The sequence below is a fragment of the Sinohyriopsis cumingii genome, chromosome 3 (genome assembly GCF_028554795.1).
Source record: "Sinohyriopsis cumingii isolate HCF-2022 chromosome 3, ASM2855479v2, whole genome shotgun sequence".
NCBI lineage: Eukaryota > Metazoa > Mollusca > Bivalvia > Unionida > Unionidae > Sinohyriopsis > Sinohyriopsis cumingii.
In genome coordinates, this window is record NC_142963.1 from 95,144,649 (window position 1) to 95,160,648 (window position 16,000).

The 16,000-nt window shown below is 36.0% G+C and overlaps 1 protein-coding gene across 1 annotated transcript in view; it reads right to left on the reverse strand.

Moving 5' to 3' along the window:
- LOC149803322 (extracellular matrix organizing protein FRAS1-like) overlaps nt 1-11,868 on the reverse strand; it is a 307,035-nt gene extending 295,167 nt beyond the window's left edge. The window contains exon 1 of the mRNA XM_089953030.1: nt 11,455-11,868. Within this exon, the coding sequence (XP_089809156.1) occupies nt 11,455-11,524 (70 nt within the window). The 5' untranslated portion in view covers nt 11,525-11,868. The remainder of the gene's footprint in view (nt 1-11,454) is intronic.
- Nucleotides 11,869-16,000: the final 4,132 nt, after the last annotated feature.

A 16,000-nucleotide genomic window follows, 5' to 3' on the forward strand; every position in this document is an offset into this window, starting at 1 on the left:
CGTTTGAAATGAGTACAGGATACAAGAAAATATCAAAAATATTTTTTTTGTGGGGGGGAATAGACCACTCCAAGCAAGAGACTCGTAAAAAGGTGAACCGGAACTGAACTGGAAAAGAATAGAAAACTTCTACAGGTAGGAAATATCTCAGCCGAATGTTTGTGCTGATTTGTGTAGATAAGAATGTAATAGATTGCGTATTATGACGTATAGCTATTTTACTGGGACATGGAACATAACATATCGTAGAATTATCAGAGACTATTACATCTTATTGTGTAGTTGATTCTATTAGAAAGTAGAATTGAGATGTGTATTTGCATTTGTCATTATGTATAGACTAAGAATTATGCGGGGTAGACTGAGTGGATTTGCATGCATATGTATTTACGTTTTTCTATGTATCATTCGACAATTCGTAGGACACAGGCAATGTGAACGATTATCGTAACAACGGTAGATTGTTGTGTCAGAATGTAACATTTAGATGGTGAGTGCGTGTTACGACATTTCGTAAGAATACTATTTGTATATAGATCAAGGCGTGTATGGCATAAGTAGATGTTAGTGTGTGAAAGGGCATGGCAGTGTTCGCCATTTGTCGAATGAGATGTCCGTGAGAGACTGGTAGATTAAGATGATGCGTATTGGGAGAACAGGATGTACGTCCCTTACATTTCCTTCAGGATATTCCCAGGGTGTGCGTAATAGATGGCACTAAACTCTTAAGAGAGGGATGAATTAAGAGAATTTGTAAAAAAATGAGAGAGAGAGAGAGATCTACATTCACTTTTTAAAATAAAAAAAAAACACAATTCTGGCGAAGACATTTTAGAAATTCACAGTTTATAGCGTTCAAGCCAATTATCCCTTGAATCGTAAAACGAACACTGGTACTGAAATAAATATTCCTTTTTTCACACAAGTACTGCGCTGAACAAACAGACGTGCAACTTTGATAATTCAAATTAAAATAGCCCAGAAAAAGGTTCGAAGTTCTAGCCCTGTTGCTGAAAATTAACAATAATATATACCCCGTACAAAATGAGTTATTAACACATGGGTTAATAACACAACATAAGTTGGGCGTAAAATTCAATTATTTGAAGGTATCAGTTAAAAGGGGTTCCAAGCTTAACTAGCAGACTGGTTAGTTCAGACTTTAAACTTTTGCCCTGTATCCGATATTTAACATATAGTTGAAGAGTTTAGATCTTAACAGATCTGACCCTAGTATTTAGAAGTATATGTTGCTAAACTTTAGTGTATGTTCACTGATATTCTTTTCTGCACTAAATGAAAGACAAACTTCATTATATATGCACATAGGCACAGTCGTTTTGTCATATAATAGGTGTGTGTGTGTGTGTGTGTGTGTACGATGTATGCAGCATGACAGTTTATAGTGATGTACAGCACTGGGGCATCATGCCGCAGACATGAAACATGATGTCCCACCCAGTCACATTATACTAACACCAGGCCATCCTAACATTGACCTCTTAATGCTGGGCGCCAAGCGAGGCAGCTGTTGATACCATTTTATAAGTCTTTTTTTATGACTCGGCAGGGGTTCGAACCCGCGACCTCCCGCATCCAAGACGGCTGCTCTAACCACTTAGGCCACCAGAGCGGTTTTATAATAATTCCATGCGTGGCACAACACTTGATAGGGGCCAACCTTCTTTTACTGAAGGAGGCAGGAGGGCTGACTTGAATGTGATGAAAACAAAAAGATCCGGTCTTTAAATGCTTGACAAATTCTGATTTATCGAGAGAAAAAAGAACCTATTTTATTCATTATAGCAGTTGAATAAATTCTTGGAATAAAGGAAACTAAAATGTCGGTCCCTAATGAAACAGGTTTGTTGAAACACATTATAAAATTATATATAAAAAAGGATTTGTCATTAATATTAACATAATTTAATTTCAACTCTTCTTTGGCCTCGGATTTTTTTTCCCTTATCAAATATGGTCGTCTCACAATGACCTGTTCATTGAAAGGGTTTATAGTCTGTCGGACATCTTGGTTTAAATTTAACTGAACCCAATACGAAACGATTTTTCACACTTCTAAAACAGGCGAGCGTCAATCACATTTGATTTTACCTGTGATTTCACAGGGTAGTCATTAATCAGTGTCAGTTGCAGAGGACAGTTAGCGTACATTTTAAAACGGATAGTCGTTTACGAGAGGGTGGGTGGCTGGAGGTCAGATTTTATGTATAACATTGGACATTTTTCACAGATGTAAAAGGCGTTAAAATCAAAGTTTCATCACATTCATTGTCAATATTAAATTCAAAGAAAAACTGACAGATGAAAGGGTGTCCATTCCAGTCATTGGATACACTGAAGATTATTGCTTGGTACAATGGTTGCCCAAATTCCGTAGATGGCCGCGCTTTGACGGTACCAAACTCAGGATTCTGTATCATACAACTTTGGTTTGTCTTCACATAACGTGACACCAAGCACGAGTTTAAAGTCGTTTGTGTTACTCTGGTACAGATGGGTAAAAACTTTAATGCAGAAAGTTTTCATTTGATGGATAACAAAAAACAACAAATAACAAAGGCAGTAACTGCTACAACGACCGTCACCACTGCGGCTAAAGCTTGATGAAAATGTATAGCATCGAACGTTTCCTGAACCAAACATAGAATTAATCTCGAAATGTTCGAAGACTGGTTAATTAGATGTTACCTGCATAAGAATATCATACTTTCACAGAGGGAAGCAGTATACAATAACGTGTACCAGACCACAACTAAGTTTAAAAACATAAGGCATACTCTTCATCTTCTTCTGATTATTATTATTATTATTATTATTATTATTATTATTATTAATTAATTAATTAATTAATTAATTAATTGTGACCCAATATAAAAATCCATAGAAGCGACGTTATCCACACATGGAAACACAAGGTAATGTCACGTCCTAGACTGAGCCATTGTAAATTACCACGGCTGTTCTCCACAATAAAGCCGTTAATTAAGTCTGGTACAACTGTTGATTTTACACAGACTTGTAACCAGCGTACGAGTAAATGATAGTCGAACGTCTGTTTAGTGAGAAAATTAGATTCACGAAGGAGTCAACAAGAAGATACCTGCGTGACAGTGGTCTGCCTAGACAAACTCGAGTGCATCCTCGTTATTGATACAAGGGATTTCAGCCGTCTTTTTTCACCAGTCTTTGCGGCCGTTTATTTCAAACGTTTGTAACTTTTATAACGAACATTAGTCTGAATGAGCAGAAAATAATATTAAAATGGTTGAAACTAATGCTAGAAAGGGAATGGCCACAAACCAGAAGTCTGCAAAATTGACATTTAAGGTTTCATTATAGGGTTTGTTAGTGTTTATTTTGTATTTTGTATTTTGATTTTATGTTATATTTTGTTAAAGATCTATATATTTGTATGCAAGTTTTTCTCAACGTGAAATATTTGTGAGACGTATCCATATCATCTGTTTCAAATGCGCGTATTGGCCAGGAAAGAAACAAGATAATTTTTTCAATCTCATCCACCCAATTGTCTAATGTTACGGGTACTAATATCACATGTTACGGGTACTAATATCACATGTTACTGGTACTAATATCACATGGGCGAGGATACATTTTTAAAACGACTCTTGTTATTTCTGATATAAAGATTATTGTAAGATATTACTTATAGCATTCCCACCCTTCATATGCTTCGCGTATACCAATAAAAAGCTAAAATTCTCGAAATCAATAAAGTCTCGATTTGTCAAAACTTTCCTGTGTCGTATCTACCTGTTCCAAAATAATTCTAGCGTTATACATTTCAGAAATTTAGTAACTTTAACAACAATCGTATCCTATTGTTATTTAAGGCTTAAGCATGGTTGATTTAATACATTCTGGAACTGCCTGACATTCTCTTATATATATATATATATATATATATATATATATATATATATATATATATATATATATATATATATATATATATATATATATATATATATATATTGCCAGACAAGCACATTTCAACACTTCCCTCTAATTGAGAATGACAGTTTTATTAATGAACCAGACGTTTCAGCGTTGAATTTCAATGTACACGATACGGACGTACAGTTCATTAACTAACAATGGCCCGTCATCACGTTACCCTTACCCAGTCTAATCTCTTTATCGTACTTTTCCCAAACTATAATCTAAAATATAACTGGAAGACATCGTCTCGCCTGTCATTTGAACATATTTCACGCCAACTCAATCTTTAAGGTTAATAGTTATACGAGGCAAGGGATTTTTGGGACACATTAGACAAATAACTTTGTTCCTTGGGCTGAATATCTACCTCCAGTGGAATTTTCTGCGTATCTATTGCAAATTGATCAAGTGATTTATACCATCAGGTAAATAATAAAGAAGTTAAAAAAGAAAGGAAGGCAGGAAGGAAAAAGCCGTATTGTCATAGTCCACTACCTGTGATGAAATTCACAGTGATGGGAGTAAAACATGATCCACATTCTGCTTAATAAGGGTTATTAAAAATATTGCGATTGGCGGAATTCCAACTTGTCAAACTTGATGAATAACACACACACACACACACACACACACACACACACACAGAGGCGTGCGCGCGGACCACTGATGTTCGATTTCCAATCTTGCCCAAATAACCCAGGGCTAGCTGAATTAGACAAAGATGGTTGAATTCCATTGCCTCCAGCTCCGCACTGAAAATTCTACAGCGTGATGTTGTTGTTGTTGTTGTTGTTGTAGGGTTTAACGCCATTTTGCAGCACACGATAGGCTATACATGGCGGCCAGTTTTAATGGTGGAGGAAGAACCCCCGGAAAGAACCACCGACCCACTAGAAGCTACTGGCAAGCTTTCTCACATACCCACATTGGCTGAATCCGAGACTCGAACCCACACAGACAGAGGTGAGATGGTAGTGATCCGTAACGGAGAGCGCTTTAGACCACTCGGCCACTTGGGGCCCCTTACAGCGTGATTATGTTCCGTTAAAACCAATCAAGCAGTCATTAATCGCAGTGAAAATAATTAATGAACTACTGTAAGTATCCCCAGAAAATAGTCATTCGATAGAACTGATGAATGAGAGAACTTTGAAATATTTGTTTCATAATAGTTATGTTTCTGATTAAACCAATTGCCAGTCCATATTTCAATAAAGTCTTCTATCACTGCATGTCAGCTATAAATTAAATCTAAGGCGACATTCCTTATCAAATTGACTGATATACCTCTAGATAAAACATTAAATTGTTATAAGATTTATATTTGCCACAAAGTAAGGCACAAAATAAGAGATATCACTATATTAACGTGTTGAGGAATATGACAACATTACATTCACATATAAAATGCAACCTAACAAATATCATCATAAGAAAACACTGACCGCGTCATATAATTTCCAAATAGATTTGATCAGCAACAAAAAAGAAAGAAAACCAACTGATACATTGTTTCGTAAGGCATGTATCGTGTGAAAATATTTCAACCTAAATATATTTAAGTACTTAAAATCATGCAATAGCGTTACAGAAATAATAGAAGTTTGGGCAAATATATATGAGAAAAGAAGTGCGTGTGATTTCGATTTTTAACGTAGCGTTAACAATGTGTCAGTCATATAGCTACGATGTCTGCAGTGTGGCAGTTTATAACGATGTATATCACTGGAGCATCATGTTGCAGATATGTAGCATTATGTCCCACCCAGTCACAGTATCCTCACACCAGGCCGTCATTGGTATGACTCGGCCGGGGTTCAAAACCACGACCTCCAACATACGCTTTAACCACTTAGGCCAAGTGATGTTGCAGTGTGTGAATGCAAATTAATGTAACGTACGGAACATAATTCGAAAGTAAATAGATCGCAGTAATTTGGAAGTAGTCTTTCTAAACAAACTTAGAGTTTACTCTAACTTCAACTTTCACTAATTTGAAGATGAATTATAATCTGTGCCGGATTATTCATCAAGCACAATAAGCACGTGCTTAGGGCACCTGAAAAAATCACAAAATAATTGTTGATGATAAAATTAAAAGAATTATATATATATATATATATATATATATATATATATATATATATATATATATATATATATATATATATATATATCACCACTTCGATCTGCATGTAGTAATATTTTGATTTGGAATGATGGTAACACTGATATTTTCGTACCTTTTCAGCTTTTAATATTATCTTTTTCTTAGTTTTTATTAGTTTCACATTTAGTAAGGGGGGGGGGGGCACCAAAATATGTTCAGTGCTTAGGGCCCTGGAATGCTTTAATCCGGCATTGATTCGAATTTAATAGTTTTTTGTCCCGTGTTCTGTATATGTAACAAAAAATCAAATTTGACACTTTTATAACTGTACTTAACTTGTTGACGAAATAAATTGCTTTGGGAGCACACGCGAATACCAGTATTGCACACAGTTTCGATTACTTTACTCTTTTTCGACTGTTATAAGTAAAATGTGGTAAGCAATACAATGTAATTGGTGAATGGCGGTCCCTTTGATGTCAGCTTTCAAGAGATCGTTATTCTTCATTTTGCCGAGTAAGCAAAACGCATTAATACAATTGAAGCTGCTTTATAATCCGGCTATAGGTTACACAGAATGTAAACAAAGCAACTTCAGTAAGAGAAGCACTCTTCAAATGGGCTGTATTTTGTAACTGCACCGTCGTCGTACTGCTTTTATGAATCAGCAAAAATAAACCGCGCCGAATATTTCGCAAGCGTTCGCTCTCCATAGTTAAGCCCGCGGTTGACTTTTTTGTTGTGAAAACATAACCTTATAATAACTTTTTTATTTTTGGAATTTATCTTCAGATAACTCCACTAACAGACTAACATTTTAACATTTATATTTGTGCAGACTGTAAATCTTGTATTAAAGCTTAGTAACTATCACCCTTAAAAGTGACTGTAGTCCTTTAACCAGTCAAATAAATGTAGTTTTAAAATTTAATACACTCTTCTCCGACCCGATTCTGATATCATCACAACAACTGGGATAGTATTTCTGGCCTAAACGTTTTACAAAATTCTCATCTACCACTGAACGTTTCATGATAGCATCCTCAAAAGAAGGACGGTGGTTTCATTTAAAAAGAATTTTTTTTATTGTTCTGTTTTGTTGGGTTTTTTTAAAAAAAATGGTGAATGGGAGAATTGCATTAATATATATTCTATATAGTATACGTCCTTAGAACTGATTACTGAATTCCAAATGAGGATTCTAATGCATCACTGACAATATGTGTGTATTTGGTAGCATTTAACGGCACATCAGCACAAACGTGTTTATATGGTGCCAACAAAAGGTAAAGTTCTAAAAATGTAAAATTAAATTGCACATAAATTTGAGAACCGAAAAATGTTAACATTAAGTACAATAACATACACCATTGACGAAATCCAAAACAGAGAGAAAGAGAGAGAGAGCATATTTTGCCGCGTCTTCGCTAGCCAAGGTTCCGATATGCTAACCCTATCTACACCTATCAAGTAGATATTCTAGTTCCTTGTCCTAGCGATATCTATTGGATTTCATTAGTTGCTTCCCTAGAGTGTAATACCAACTAATCAACAGCGTGTAACAGCGGTGAATTGTACATCAGCAGAAAATGGTGGAACCAATTTACTTCAAAAAGATACTGCATAAGTTAAACATCGAAAGTATGACTACGTATCAGAGAGAAGCTATTACAGGCGTATTTGCGTGAAATGTATTTGTACAAAGACGGACCGGCAGTGAAAAATTGCTTATTACAGTTTTGTGCTCCCCCTTGTCTCGCTCGTGGCGGAACAGAGTTCAGCTTTGAACGACTTACTTTTAATTGGATGCGGTGGCTTACCGCCGTATCCAATGAAATTCACGGACCCTACGAACAGATATATCTGCTCGATCCGCCAAGGCGCAGATAGGGTTAACATATCGGAAACTTGGTAATGAGGATTTTGCTGAGGAAGGTGTAAAACGTCTTGCCCAAGGACACACCACTGTAGAAGATTTAGGTTGGTATGATGGAATGAATTGAAACCACACCCTTCTGCAGGGAAATCCAATGTCATAACCAGTAAGCTAAAGCGGCTCATTATTTGATACATACATACGCATGCACGCACGCACGCACGCACGCACACACACACATACATACATACATACATAGCAGTTGTTTTATAAAAGCGTTTTCAGATCAAGATCGTTGTTTACTGAACAAGGACAACCTATTGTTAGTCTAATGAATGGATTATACTTCTTAGGTTCTAACATGGACTCATATTAAAACACAAAATAAAAATGTATATCTTCGAAGTAATTGGCAGGGATTATTGTTGTCAACGTCATTCTCATCGACGTTCTGTAAAAGTTCATGACAGCTTCTCCAATGTAGTTGTCAGTAAAATACTATATTTAAGACTTGTCAGTTTATGTCACATTTCATTATTTATCGTCGCTGTCACTCAAGAAATTTGGAGGTGAAACCTGTCGATGACAATCATATTCATGAAACGTACTATTTAACCACTAAAAGTACGTTCCATGAAACTGACTTTCATCGACGTCTGGCTATTGTTCTCACGTAGAACATAAACCTAGACATGCAATAGGTCGTCACAGGTATAGCCCTGTAACAAAATGTTCTTATGGAAACGCCATGCAGTCTTAAAAAGATGGATAATATCTTTATCTATTTGACAAATCGCACGCAAGTCAGCTCTATTCACGTAATTATTGCAACAACCAAATGCACCACATGATTCTAGCATGTATTCCTACTCCGGTAACAGATGTAAAAAAAAAAAAAACAATTCAGTACAATGCTATGTGAATTCCCTCACATGTCGCATAAAATATACCGCGATATCAATTGCACAGCAGGGTCTATTCTGGGTGGAGGGGGGGGATGAGGACGGGGACGGAGGGCAAGGTGGAGAAATGAAGATTAACCCAAATTGGCAATTAATTCATCACTTGAAACCAAGACCCGTTTTTAAACTTCAAACAAATAGTTTTAACTTCGATTTATTGCTCATCGTTGTAAAAACAAAAACAACACCCATTAACAATCGCTAAAAAAAAACGCGCATCAACAACACGGTTCAATATTTGTCCGTAAAACATACATTAACATTACCTCTTTTAAATAACACCATAAAGGATAAGATTAGAACCCGTATCTTCATTTCTGTTAAAACTCTATATGAAGGACACCTGTCGATAAAGGACATTTTAGTATTCATTATATAAATTTACTACCGTCTATTTCTGAGTAGAGTATATACTGTAATTACAGATCAGGGTTTGTAGATAGAAATTAATGGTTCCCTAACAAATTGTGTCTTGCGCCAAACTCAGCTGCACCCCGTCGTTCTTCAAGGTGAGGCTTACAGATATACTGAATTAACTTTGTCTTGCAAATCCTCTTTTATAATTTGGCACAGTAACCAATAGTAATTAAAGCCGAATGTTGAATTAATAACACGTATGAGCTAGCGTGGAATCGGAAATAGACAACGTTTTGTATAAAGCGCGAGACACAAACTGTCAGAAATTCGGAAGACATCTTAGGTATCCGACAACAAAGGTGAATTACAACGAAAGTTGTCCGAAAGTGATGATGCATTTTCAGGTTCTATGTATAATATTGTGCTTCGTAAATCGTAGCAAGTGCTTGAAAACTTCTGCCATAAACATGCTGGTAAATTTTCTACATCTCCGCACACGATTTGTGTACATCACGCCCTGTCTTGCAAGCGGACAATAAAAACGGAATAATAAAATGTGATTTTCAGGACAGAGCAAACTTGGTCTACCTTGTTGTGAGTACTCCAAGTTGCAACTCGTTTTCCGCACCTTCTTTGTCGAAGAATTTCATTTATGTGACTGCTTGAATGTTTAATAATCGTCATATACAGAGACAGACAGACAAACAGGCAGGCAGGCAAATTCTTGATCTCTCAGGACTCAGTTTATATTTACAGAGACACTAAATTATTGTGGCTGTTATGGGAATATTGTTAAAAGCTTTGCGAAATAATTTCCGAAAACGTACTCTGAATACATCTTTCGCTGAACCACTGCTAACACTTTTGCACACTGCGACGACTAACGGAGTACACACTTATGCAAAAAATGCGAGAGAAGTTACCAGTATATGTCAACATTAAAACACCTTTGCAGTATGTAAAATTATATTTTTAAGGATACTTCCCCCCAAAAAAAATCACAGAAAGGCAAAAAACAGTTACTCATCAGAATTTTTCTCTTAACAACTGGACCCTTTAAAAGGTCGTCTTTGCTTTACTACAACTAGTACTACTACTACTACTCTATTGTTATTAATACTGTTGCTATTGCTACGACTCTATATTACTATTGTTGTTGATGCTGCTATGGCTACTACTTTTGTTGCTATTGCTGCTATTACTCTTGATACTATTGTTGTTGTTGCTACTAATGCTGTTATTATTACTACTGTTGCTGCTATTTGCTACTACTGTCGCTATTGTACTGTTACTCTTACAGTATTTCTGTAAGTCAAAACTATGCCTCAGATGTGTGTCCGCGCAGTAATTGACAGAAAAGTATACATGTTTTTCACTTGAAATTTCTTCGCAAATAAAGAAACAGCAATATATTCGGACCACCTCTGTAATTTCTGTGATAAGGTTGAGGGTAGGACTGAACAAGAACTAAAACATAGTTCCATGCCGCCCAAGTGGTTCAAATGGCAGCTATCAGCACACGTCAGTAGGATGCAGGGTTGTTTTTAACATCATGAGACCATTGTTACAAGCAGTTACCATTTGATCGCATGTTTTGTTCTTTTTAATATCGTGAGACTATTGTTACAAGCAGTTACGATTAGATTGCCTGTAGTGTTTATTTTTCTCTGAAATGCACCAGGTAACCTCTAAAACCGACAGGATCACTCGACTTTGGCATTTTCTTTTATTCTCTATTCAAACTTGAATGCTTGTTTACAAATTTCATATTTTATGTTTCGGTCGTACTTTGATTTCTTTGTGTATCTCACATAAAACGCAGTGACCCTCTGACGCCTTTATTTCACGTTCTACCGGCGTACATCCAAAGACTTTGAATAACGATGTGAATTTATGTCATCCGCATAAATTATGTCCTTTAAGTGTGACACACCTGAGGTATGTAACCTCCACACTCTCTAGTCATTTTAATAAGAAACACAGCTATGTCTCTAGCACACCTGTCGTCCGGGATAAAAATTATTATTTTTCATAAAAAGATTATAAATTTCATTTAACACCTATAGAACAAGGAAAACAAAAAAAATTAAGTATAACGTATTTATTGTACTTTTAAATATATGCACTTTTTAGTAATGCATTGCAAATTAAAAAATAAATCTTACCTGAGCACACATGTACAAGACCGGCGACCGCACAGAAAATGTCAATCCACCTGTGGAATACTCCCCCCATACTAGTTATCTTTCACACGAAAACCGCTGACATGATAAAATAGACAATACTAAATTCCTCAATCCACACAAGACGATTCAAATAGATAGCTCTTTTTGAATTCCACACTTAAGAATTTTTAGGGGAAACCAGTGCACTCAATGGAATATCTCCTATTACCATTCCTTGCGCTTGAAAATATTTACAAGCTCCAAACTTTCCAACTATTAACACATCCGTCATCTGTAGAATACACGCTCATACAAATCCATCCCAGAGGGAGAAAGTCAGAACTTTCTGCCCTCTACCCTCATCTATCGCTCTCCTAGGATAGAAAACGTCGGAGCTACAGCCAAGCTAACTCCGAACTAGCAATACGACTAAAATCCCGAGTTAGCATACCATACAGGTAACAGAACGCGGCAAGGTACAACAGAGCGCCACTCTATACAACTGACAGTCTCAAGTCATTGAACAGACAGGGAGCTCTGACTTCAAGCTTCTTTGTGGTTTAATAAATTGAGTTGAACAGCTATAAATACGGAAGCAGTGTGAAAATTTGGGCTATTTAAGATGGGTGGAAAATCATCTCATAATTCTATTTAGAATGGCAGGTCCTTAAAATATTTGGATCTTTTAATGTCCCAATTCCTTCACAAGTTTTCGCTAGCTAGTAAAATACGCCGCTCTCGCCCTAAAAGAAATTATAGACTAGAAAAATGTCAAACATTGCACAAGTTACAGCTGTGAAAGTACTAAATTATTTAAAGTACTACTTATACCACCCTGGATAAAATGATAACGAGCAACAAAAAAAAAAAAAATCATAAAAATCCTTCACATTAGCATTTATTGATTAGTTATCAATTAATTATCGGTTTTTTGATAGAATTTATCATTGACTTAAACTCTTATACAGCTGGGTTATGGTTTAGTAGAATGAAGATGACCGTTTATTGGTAAACCACCTGTGTTTAGGCAAAAAGTAGTACGTGGTTGATTATACCAAGCTGTCGGTGGCTACTGCGGCAGACAGACGATTGTACGTGTAATTTTAAGTCGTTTATCTGCATGATGGATGGGGATACTATTCATGACTGACGGGATAAAATCTGACCCCCTCTCTCTCTGTCTCTCTGTCTCTGTCTCTCTCTCTCTCTCTCTCTCAAACCACTTATGCCACTGGAGCCGTTGGATGAACTTGGGGAACTTCTTTTACTTGCTCAGTTTTTTTCTCATTAATCAAGCTATCCATATATATGATTTAACGACACATCATCACAAACATGCCTTGATAGATAGATAGATAGATAGATAGATAGATAGATAGATAGAACAATTTTAAGCGATCCAGTATCTTCTCAGTTGGACCGCTCCGGTGGCCTAGTGGTTAGAGCATCTGCCTCGGATGCGGGAGGTCTTGGGTTCGATCCGAGTCATACCAAAAATGGTACTGACAGCTGCCTCGCTTGGCTCTCAGAATTAAGAGGTTAGAGTTAGGACTGGTCGACCTGGTGTCAGGATAATGTGACTGGGTGGGACATCATGCTACATGTCTGCGGCATTATGCCCCAGTGCCAGACATCAATATAAACTGCCACATTGCACACATCGTAGCGATATGACTAAAAATTGTTAACGCTACGTTAAAAACCCAAATTTCACACACACACACACACACACACACACTCTCTCTCTCTCTCTCTCTCTCTCTCTCTCTCTCTCTCTCTCTCTCACACCTTCTCAATTGAAAGGGTATACGGGGCAAAGGTTTTGAATGCGTTAGTTATCTCTTGCGATATGCAGCAATGCGTACTGAGCCTGTTAAACATCCCCGAGTCCGCACATGGGGGGAGGGGGTATCTGAAAAGTATAAAAACCTGCATAACTGCACAATTTGTTCTTGTTATAAGTTTGTTGATGGGCGTGTATCTAGATTAGACTATCACTCAATTTTCACTTTGTCTCCTCTCCATTATTTTACTTTTCGCTAGTGTTCCCATTTAGACTTCACTATACTTTCCACACTGCCTTACCTGTGTGATTTGATCTAGTCCATTGCTCTCCCGTAAACAAATCTAGATACTCTTTTGTAACTTTAGCCATTAAATTCGTCCTCATGTTTAATTCAGATAGTATATAATCTGCAATATCATCGTTATGAAGCAATTCAGTGACTTGGGCAATGCATGTTCGTATTCGTTAAATGTTTAGAGAACGTAAATAGTTTTAAAAAACAGGGTGTGTGAGCTAGGATATATTTCCATCTATAAAAAAAACAGAACCGTATATAAACACACACAAACACACACACACACACACACACACACACACACACACACACACACACACAGATATAATTTATTTATTTATTTATACCACATACATTAAAAAATAACATGGCCTTTAAAGTGTTGGTATAAAGCGAATTGGTCATCTGATACTATTAGTATATCAAATTGTGATCCGCCCATGGCGCAATAATACTCGTATATAAACATTCTCGCGACCGTATGTAGTTGAATCTAGATCAATGATGAATTTTTCGACACCATAATCATTAGTGACGTATGAAAATAACGATAAAAAGTATTAATAATTCCAGTTTTCTAAATGAGTTTAATATGGTACACATTTTCATTGCAATCCTTTCTGTTTTCTGTTCCCCTCTCCTCTCTTGCATAACGGACAAACTACGCAGAAATGTGGAGTGAAAGAGACAAGGAATTTGGTCTGGATTAAAACCTTGAAATAGAATTGCCTACAAGAATATGATTTGTCGTAACATACGTACACATACACACGCATACACACACACATGCATACATACATACACAGAGATAACTATGTGTGTGTGTGTGCGCGCGCGCGCGCGTACGTGTGTGTGTGTGTGTGTGTGTGTGTCAAAATTCATTAATATTAGAATTTATGAAAGAACCTTACTGTCGCTTTTTGTATGATGATATTAACATTTGGAAAAGTGTATTACCTCAAGTATGATTTATAATTGAGAATGTCAGTTTGCAGCAAGAGTTATGTTCTTCTGTTTGTTTGTGTGGGTGTTTGGGTGTTGGGGGTACTTTCTTATTTGACTGTTGTTAAAATATATCATAATTAGATTTGTATCGTGAATGACTACTATAAAATAGGCGAATGACACATTATCAATAACTCAATAAATTTGACAGCTGATTCATTCATTTAACTAAATATGTAATATAACTTCCTGCGGTATATATCCAGGACGGACCATTGTACCCTAGACTAGCTTTTGCACTGATCTAAAGAGTTTTCCCTGCCTTCCCTGTCTGTCAAAATTAAAATAAAATTTACTTTTCTTCGTATATATTCCGGGACTATATTTGGTAGAAGGTTTTGCATTGGGAAATTAAACAATACGACTCTCAGCTGTTATAAAATACACACCAGTATGAATATAGGCAAGAGATCTAAGAATGTATATGTTTGAGGGATGTGTCATTGTTATATTACTATAAAAAAAATAAAATCACAGAATATTTCCATAGAAATACCATTCTCCCTTCAAGTAATTAGGTAATAATAAATGTAGATGACGTTTCTAATTTTATCACAACAGTGTATAGAAGAAATACATGTTCACTACATCCAGTCTAAATTTGTACAGTAGGTTTGTTTTCACGTTACTATGAAGGGGATGTCTATGTTTCTAAATCACAGACCTGTGTTTGTCTGTAAAATTCTGTCCTTTTTTAATGAAGAGTTTGCCTGTAGTTAGCGAGTCAGAAAGGTTAAGAAGAATTCTTATCTATGTTACCGATGATAATGCACACATATGAACACATACACACACACACACACACACACATGAATTGTATCTTTCATACGATTTTTTTACGTTTTTTTTTTTTTTTTGGTGAAGAATGTGTTCATCAGGATGTGCCTAAACTAATTAAATGTCACGATAAGAAGCTATTTTTTAATCTTCTTTTTTGGGGGGTGGAAAGAACGCTTTGAGTGCAACCTTTGAATTATAGTATTAGAAAGAAGTAACAGCTGACTTTGTCATTTAATTAAGATAAAAGTTACAATAATCATTAACACAGTTGAAGACATTACAGAAGAATAGAACGGGGAAAATACATGCAACAGACTTTCGCAAAGGCAAACAGCACACCGAGATTTGTGGTACAGATGAATCAGACAGCCACTGCTACACAGGAACTAGTCATAGGCTCTGGTACAAAGGAATAATAATAATAATAATAATAATAATAATAATAATAATAATAATGACAATAATAATGAGGACTTTGTATAGCGCCTAATCTTTAGAAGCTCTAAGCGCTTTACAACATTAGACAACAACAATAAGATTAAAAAAACCATATAATGATATGATTATAAAAACAAACACCATGAAATTAGAAAACATAAAAAACATGCTGAGAATATTTAAGGTAGGAAACCTTATTAGCTCTTTAAGTTTGTTCTTGCAGTCGAAATAAGTGAGTTTTG